The sequence below is a fragment of the Epinephelus moara genome, chromosome 8, assembly GCF_006386435.1.
Source record: "Epinephelus moara isolate mb chromosome 8, YSFRI_EMoa_1.0, whole genome shotgun sequence".
NCBI classification, from domain to species: Eukaryota; Metazoa; Chordata; class Actinopteri; order Perciformes; family Serranidae; genus Epinephelus; species Epinephelus moara.
The window spans coordinates 43,072,814-43,081,676 of record NC_065513.1 but is presented as its reverse complement, the minus strand read 5'-3'; the positions used below and the strand labels follow the sequence as shown (position 1 = coordinate 43,081,676).

The 8,863-nt window shown below is 39.6% G+C and overlaps 2 protein-coding genes across 3 annotated transcripts in view; one reads left to right on the top strand and one right to left on the bottom strand.

Moving 5' to 3' along the window:
- Positions 1–8,863, top strand: part of prdm6 (PR domain containing 6) — a 189,385-nt gene that overhangs the window by 57,659 nt on the left and 122,863 nt on the right. The window lies entirely within an intron of this gene.
- Positions 3,879–8,863, bottom strand: part of LOC126394161 (uncharacterized) — an 18,718-nt gene continuing 13,733 nt past the window's right edge. Inside the window, 2 exon segments of the mRNA XM_050050821.1 lie at positions 3,879–5,672; positions 5,674–6,662. Of these exon segments, the coding sequence (XP_049906778.1) occupies positions 3,879–5,672; positions 5,674–6,662 (2,783 nt within the window).

Below are 8,863 nucleotides of genomic sequence, written 5' to 3'. Positions count from 1 at the left end.
ATGATGAATATATCCCTCCAATGCGTAGTTTAGGCCCTTTTGGTTACTTCTCAATGACATCTGATCGTTATGTTCCCAAAAATCATCAGTTGTCTCCTGTGAAATGCCGTGTACTGTGACACCTGCCATAGCGCCGGTCACTGAATGTTGATAGTTTGTCCGAGTGAGTGGAGGGAGGCGTGGCTTAGCCATAGGTCGTCAGTTGGATGTTCGGCAGTTTGATCCTCTGCTCCTCTGCATGTTGAAGTATCCTTGAGGAAGATACTGAACCCCAAAGTGCTCTCGATGGCTGTTCCTCCCAATTTGTGTGTGTGTGTGTGAATGGGTGAATTTTACTTGTAGTTTAAAAGTGCTTTGAGTGGTCGGAGGAATAAAAAGACTCGATACAAATGCAGGTCCATTTACCATCTCATTGGTCTGGAGTTCAGTTTCTCTCCTGTGTCCCTGTTTGTACTTTATATATATGCTTTATTTTACTGTTTTGCTTATAAGGCACATATTAGCTGCATGTTTTGTTACAAGAGACTTTGAGGTTTAGTCGTGCACTGTGTTATATGTAAGTCATTTTTGCACTTGAGCATCTACGAATGCAAGAAATGTTTTTGTTGAAAAGGTAAGATTTGTGTGAGAGAATCACGATCTCAAATCTTGAAACATTTTAGCAAGAATTTTGCAGCCCCATTAAGGACTAAGGTTTGTAAGCACATATTGTAGGCCCACTTAAATAAGGTCATCACCACCATACCCACAATATAAAGTTCATGTCAGCTGTCTTACATTACCCCTGCTGTAAGAAAAACAGACATTAATTTAGTCAGTCAGTCAGTGTGATGTAGTTTATTTGAAGAAACGAGAAGACATTACCACAGTAGAGCAGGTGATTAACTAATGTTTGACAAAGGTATCTCTCCTTTACAAAATTTAGAAATGAAAAATATCATAATGTTGTGCAAACAATCATTCAATCATTATGAATATATCTTTAGTAGAAAGAAAAAAAAAACAAAAAAAAACTAGACACCTAAAACAAATACATGACATTTTAAACTGATGATGATTTACATTAATAAAATACGGACACAATTTCACTGAAAAACTGACATCATAACTTTAAGCAAAATTAATACAGTTAATAAAATACATGATAAAGATATGCACACGTTTTGTTTCTATCACTGAAACTTCTCCTTTTTAAAACACAAAAAAAAAATCATTTTTTCTACATATTTCTGTTAAGACCTCAAACTCTAAAGTAGTCTATATTATGAATGATACAATAAACTCTACACATAACACATTAACAGCTTTTATTTGCTGAAGTCAACAGGCTTTGTTTGGGACAGGAGTCTACATGGGATGGGCCTTCATTTCCTTTCACATAAAACTGTTCTAAACCAGTGTGAATATTATGTTTATAAAAATTAGGCTATGTAATAACATATCATTTAGCAGTCATTTATGTGATCTATCTCCGACTGGCTCTGACAGACAGTGCATCACAGTAAGAGACAGAGAGCATGTAATGACTGTTGTGTTTTTGGCATGCCACACACTGACAACATGACATCTGTCTTTATTCTCTGAAAACAATATTCACAACTTGGATTCATTTTTATGAAAAACTTTTTTGGTTCTTTTGATTAAAGGAATACAAATGATGCAGTGTATGACCACGTCAAAGGTAGGTGGTCACCACTTTTTTCTTCGATCTTTTCTCCTCTCTTGTTCACCACGCCGGTAAATCTGAATGAATTATACTCTGGTGCTCATGTTTTCTAAAATTAAACTGACTGAATTGTGAAGAAAACAATGTGTGGCACCCTTATGTTGACAAAAGTTCAAACATTTATATCCTCCTCCTGAGACCCTGTAACCTCATATGAGGTTTACTGCATCTTATAGACCGACTTCATTCTTCTTAACTCAGACCTGTTGTCCTTGATCCTGGACACTTTTTGTGCCATCTAGTGGTAGCAAGAGCACAATACACTAATCCATGTAAAAACAAGATGGCAGCCATCTCTGCTGAGTCAGTCTGCAGCTGATCCCGACACAAGAGTGGACCAGGTCCAAAACCTGATCAGATTTTATGGTTGAAACTCGTTTGTTTATGATTAATAACGTGTAGTTTGATATGGCGACAAATTTGACCAATTTTAGCAACAGCAACAAGCTGAAAAACTTTTACTTAGGAAGTCCTCCTTTAAGGACATTGGGCCTTTTCTGTTGTTGACAGTGTTTAATTTTGTATACTTATCAGATCCTACTATTTGTATAACGTGTAGTAAAGAAAAAGGGATTTGTTTTTTTCTGGCGTTCAATTGAAGTTTTACAGTAGCCATTATTTACAGTGTTTTGTTGGCATCTCAGCATGCTAAACTCCTAGCTCCATCAAAAGGCCACATCACGTTCAACTTCACAATACTCCCAGCCCAAAAATGATCAAATGCAGGTAACATTTGACCAGAGACGTGTCAATACAACTTGTAACCGGGTTATTTGTAGGGCTGTAGTCTCCTGGTCGACTAGTCGATTATTTGGTCACTATGCTCTCGTCCGACCAAATTCTCATTGGTCCAATAATCGCTGTGTTACTTTCATAAGGAGAAAAGTGCTACATCAACAGCTTTCCAGGATTAATCCATTATTTCCTGCAGCACGTATTTCGTGCGGGTGTTTTCAAAACACCCCCCTTGTTGACAGAAGGTTGAATTCGCCCACCTTCACGCTCAGCGTTGCGGTGATGCAGACCTCCTGTCTGTTTCTGTAAACTGAAACCATTTCCCTCAGTGGAAACAAAGCTTGTATTTACTTGTATTTCACAGATAAGAAACAATAAATTGTGAAGACAGTAATGCCTCCACTAAAATAGCATTTTAAGTCTTGATTTATCCTTCAGGGATTTATCCTTCAGGGATTTATACTAAGGGATTCATCCTGGCTTCATATGAGCAGAGGAAATCTCCACTCTACAATGTAAAATGCCATAGGCTGGCGCTAATAACGTTAGCATGTTGTATTTGTTTGGAAAACGTGTTTAGTATAAGACAGTTGTTTTGTTGTGAGTTGTAATGGAGCTGAATTATGTGCCGTTACCTTTGTTAAATGTTGCTGTTGTCCCTGGTTTTATATGAGAAGAGGAAAAGATCGCTAGACGCTAGGCTAAGTTATACAATGTAAAATACCATAGACTTGTGCTAATACCATTAGCATGTTGTATTGGTGGGGGAAATGTGTCCAGATAAAGACAAGTGTTTGTCTGTGAATGCTGCGAGTTATAGTGAAGCTGATTTGTGTACTTGTGTTTGAAATTGTCTCTATTAAGCCATGTTTAATGTGTGTTTAATGTGTGTTTTGAATCAACTATATAAATAAAGTTTGATTTGAACTAAACTTTACAGCACTTAACACAGTCCTCCACCGCCGACTAGTGTTTTGGAGGTGTAACTGCAGAGTGACACAGACACACCACTGCACAAGTAAAAATAACGTGCAGATTTTTTTCCCCACGACTAATCGATTAGTTGAAGATTATGTGCGACTTTAGTCGACCAAGATTTTCTTTGGTTGACTACAGCCCTAGTTATTTTGGTGGATAACTTAAGGGTATTACATTGTCAGGTTTGTGTGCTCTTTGCAAGCAGGTGTCTGTACCAAATTTAGAAATCCTTTGCTTGAAAAAAAGCTTCATTCTGTAACACCTGTGTGCAACTACAAGTGGACTGTGCTTCTTTGGTTTCAACATGACGTGATAAAAGCCCTTAAGTGAACATAATTTATAAACCAACGATATACTTCTATACAGATGCATCAATAGGAAACCAAAAGCTACTTTTTGTCTTGCATAGGCAATTTTGTTGCTCTTGTGAAAAAGCATCTCATAAAATGCAACAAGCCTTGTCTTCTGTGGCTTTCTGCACATGTTCCTGTATCCAGACATTTATTTCTTCCTCATGTGCCTTCTGTAGTTCAGTTACTTCTTTGCTTTGTTCAGAAAGTTTCTGTTTCAGGTCATTCATTTCTTGTTCTTGTTTGTTCTTCAATCTGTCAAAGTCTTTCTGATATGCTCTGTTCATGCTTAGTTGTTTTATCATGAAGTCATTGTTTTTTTGTTGCTTTTGCTTAATGTCCTCCATTTCCATGTCATGCTTCTCTGTCAGAGCTGCAAAGTCCATGGTATATCTAAGTCTGAAATGATTGAATTCTTCAGCTTGCTTTCTGGCCTCGTCTTCATTTTTCTTCTTCATGTCCTCCAATTTCTTCTGAAACTGTTCTTGTAATTCTCTCCATTCTTTTTCCTCCTGTTCTCTTCTGTTTTGATCCTCTACTTTTCTTTTCAGTTCATATTCCTTTCTTTCCTGTTCATATTCATCTCTGAGCTTTGTAAGTCGTGTTTGCTCTTCCTCTTGTCTCAGATGATCTTCTTGATATCGTTTCTCCCACCATGCTTTTCGTTCCTTCTCCCAAGCCTCTCGTTCTTTTCGTATTTCTTCTCTGTTTTGCATCAGCTTTCTGTCATCAGTTGTCTTTTTTTCAGATTCACATTTAAGATTGTTTTCCAAAGCGAAAAGTTTTTGCTTCCACTGCTGTCGCTGGATGTCTTCTTGCCTTTTACTCTCCCTTTGCTCCTCTGCTCTTGTCTCCTCTGCCCTTTTCTTCTTCTCCTGCTCTTTGTTGATGTGTTCCTCCTTTTCCTTGAGTGCTTTGTGTCTCTCTGCTCTTTCTTGTTCAATTCTTTGCCTTTTCACTTGCAGTTTTTCTTCAAGTTCTTTTTCAAGGTCCCTCCTCTGTCTCTGTATCTCTTCTTGTTTCTCATTCAGTATTCTCTCCATTTCCTTTTGAATGGCTGCCTCTGCATCTCTGAACATCTCTGAGGTGTAGTAGCCACCACCGTTTTTACTTACCATTGACTCAACCTTGGCCAGCAGCTGGCTGACCTGAGAACGATTCTTCAGATCGTTGTTGTTGAAGACATGGTATCTTCCTCCACATTCAGTTATCAGTTTTTTGATGAAGTCTTCACTGTCTTCCTCTATGTAACTCTCAATTGTTTGGTTTTTAAGATCATCTCCCCGTGTGAATAGAACAATGATGAAGTCTTCTGATTTCTTCCCAAAAAACTTTTTGATCAGTTCCACAGTAACTTTTTCTTCCTGTGTAAAGCGGCCAATCTGCAGCACCAGTAAGAACACATGAGGTCCTGGAGCTAACAGGCTGATGCACTTCACAAGCTCCTGTTGAACTTCATCATTGGACAGAGTTGTGTCGAACAAGCCAGGAGTGTCAACCACAGTGACAGGCCTCCCATTAATCTCTCCCTCTTTTTTTTTGCAAAGTTTGGTGACCGACCTTGTGCTGGCTCTAGAATTAAAGCAATCCTTGTTCAATATAGTGTTTCCAGTGGCACTCTTTCCACAACCAGTCTTCCCAATCAGCACCATCCTGAGATGGTCTGGGCTCTTTTCTTTATAACCTGCCATCTGTAGATCCACTTTATGTCTTCCAACCTTTTTCACCCGGGGCTTGGCCATCATTTCCTTTGTGAAGCCTCTGGATTTACCAGCTCTCATCTTTTCCACAGCATCCAACAACTCTGGGATCTGCTGCTTATCCTTGATGTTGAAGACGTCATATTTTTGACAGCTCTGACAGAGCTCCTGGATGACTCTGTTCCTTACTCATAAAGTTAACAACAGCTGGAGCTGTAGGATCTGACTCCACAGTGAACAGAATCATGGTGAAGTCTTTGACTCGGGAAGTGAATGTGTTCTGGATGATCTTTAACTCTTCCTTGTCTTCATAAGTGGGAGGATCCAAAGGTAGGACCAGGATGAAGGCATGGACGCCCTCAGGATCACAGAGGGAGATACACTTGAATGATTCCTCCATCACTGCCTCCTGAGGTTTTCCATACAAGGCAGGCAACTCCACCAGGGAAACCCAACGTCCACACACCTCTCCCTGATGTTTAACACACTTTGATGAGTTGGCAAGCTGTCTAAACCTCATTTCTCCCAGAATGGCATTAGCTACTGATGTCATCCCAACTCCAAATCTCCCACACAACACTAAGTTCAGAGGAGGTTTTGATTCTGCACATTCAGATGCTTCCAAGGTCTCAGCCCTTTCAGCAAGGTTTAGATATCCTCCCCTGTTGTCACTCACAATGTTTTCCATCTTTTCCATCAGTGTTTGGAGATCATGGTCTGAAAAGTCTTTTTTATCAATGTTAATTCCCTGCTGCCTTTGTCCACAGTCTTGGATGAGTTGATCTACCGCCACATTTTTTCTCTTGTCATTGTGTGTTGTGATGACCATTGAGTATTTAAAAGCATCTTCACCAAACAAGCTCAGGATGAACTTCAGTGTTTTTCTGTCCACCTCAGTAAAATCAGAAGGGTTCACTAACAGCAGCAGAACATTTGGTCCAGGGGGGCAATCAGCAACATGCGTCTTCATCTTGTGTCTCACTTTTTCTACAGGCAGACTGAAGAGGTCTTTGGTTTTCACCACTGTTCTGGGTATTTTCTTCCACTTGCCCTGGGCAGTAGTTTTCTTAGGCATTTTTAGAACAGATGAGTCTTTTTTCCCTGTGATGATGTTACTCAATGCTGTCTTTTCATTTTGACTCTTTCCAAAGATCACAATCCTGAGTTCAGATACTGTAAAACAACAGAAGCAGCACAATTACCATTGCTATAATTCCAGTTTAGCTCATTGTCATTATCATCTTTTCAGAATCAGAATCAGAATCAGAAATACTTTATTGATCCCCGAGGGGAAATTATTTATGTTACAGGTGCTCCTTGCAAGAGAGGAAAGATACGTGAAAATATAAGAAATTTAAACAGTAGTATTAACAAATATATAGTTAAATAAACACGAATTATTAACAAACATAAACGTAAATAAATATATATATATATACATATATATATTGTAAACTGAACAAGATTATTTACACAAACAGAATATATACAGTCAGGGTGAATGGGGTTATTGCACAAGTTAAATTAAATTACTGCAGTGTGTGAAAAAGTCTCAGGGCCACTCAGAGGGAGGAGTTGTACAGTTTGATGGCCACAGGCAGGAATGATTTCCTGTGGCGCTCAGTGGTACATCTTGGTGGTATGAGTCTCCCACTGAAAGTACTCTTGTGCCTGACCAGCACATGGTGGAGTGGGTGTGAGACCATCTATCTTTAGGGAACTGATTTGATAAAGATGTATATGGACAGGTTTCGTCTATATCCATGTAACAGGATGGATCTTGATAGGTTTTTGGTAGCATTAATTCTGTCTTTACCCAGTGCTTAACGAAATGCAGCTTTCTTATTCATTTTTACTCAAGCCAACCATTCGTACTTGACATCCTGGATTGTATTTCCTGTGTAATTGGTATGTGAAAGCAGCACATCCCCACAATCCCAGCCCCTTGTGTAGTTTTAAGGCAAGTCTGTGATTGTCTGAATGCCCAACTACTTAACTCACCACGTGCTGCGGTTGCCGATCCCGCCATATTTCCACTTTGGTACCACTGAAGAAACTGTTAGTGTCTGTAGAGTTTAATGAAAAACAGCACACAATGATTAAACTGAAACACAGAAGTGTTAAGTAAGTTAGCATTATTTATTTTTCATAAACAATCTCACTTTCTTTGGGAAATCCAAACATTGCCATGGCCAATATACTGCATTAATAACTGCATGTAGCACAACCTTTAAGACCAACTGTTTAATATGCCAAGTGTCCTGTATACTTAATATATTTTAAGTTGAACATCCTGTGAGGATTTTAATATTTTAGTAATTTTGACTAACCATTCTGTTTTTGTTTGTTTTTGTTTTGTTTTTTATATCTTCACTTCAATTCCATTGGGTATTTCTAAATGATGTAATATTGGTATAGGACTAACAACTTTTACCAAACCAACACATTCTCAATCCGACCTCGTCACATATTGACGTTTTGGTCATGGACTTTCCACGTCCACATACGACGTCCAAGGTACCCTGGGTGTGTTGGTTGTTGACGTTCTGGGACACCATGTCAACTTCAACCTGTTACATGCATTGTCTTTTGTCAAGATACACTTCCGTTTTCACAGGAAATTTAACGTTTACATACAGTCTCTTTCAAAATAAACACACTACATCGGTACAACACCGCAAATTATGTCAACACCGCTCTCTCGCGTGAAAGTCGGTGGTTGTTGGACCCATCCACCACCACTCCGGCCCATCCCACTCGGGTTTCCCCCGATGCTGCTAGGCGCCATTAAACTATAACAGCAACAGTCGGCAAATCACGCCGACGTTGAAGGAAGCCTTTTTTTTGTTGGTTTCTGACGCTGCAGGTCACTGCCCAAGGGCCGGATTTCAGCAACTTTGTGAGTGAGACCGAGCTCTACCCCATGCGGGGGGTTAAATGTAACAGGCAGAGGGTGAGTTGTAACACTTGCTGGAAAAGTCTGATTAATACAATTTATTCAATACAATTATTTCAACATTCTATAGGCCAATACAGTTTATGGATCTATTTATGACAGATATCCAAAATCTGTACATCCCTTATCTAACCACCAATGCTTCATGAATAGAAAGATCTATTGCCTCTGCCAAGGTTGTCCCTTGTCACCAATCCTGTTTGTGATCTTCATGGACAGGATCTTGAGGCGCAGCCGGGGGGAGGAAGGGGTCTGGTTTGGGGACCTCAGAATTGCATCCCTGCTTTTCGCAGATGATGTGGTTCTGTTGGCTCCATCACACCGTCACCTCTAGCATGACTGGGGCGGTTTGCAGCCGAGTGTGAAGCAGTTGGGATGAGAGTCAGCACCTCCAAGTCTGAGGCCATGGTCCTCTGTC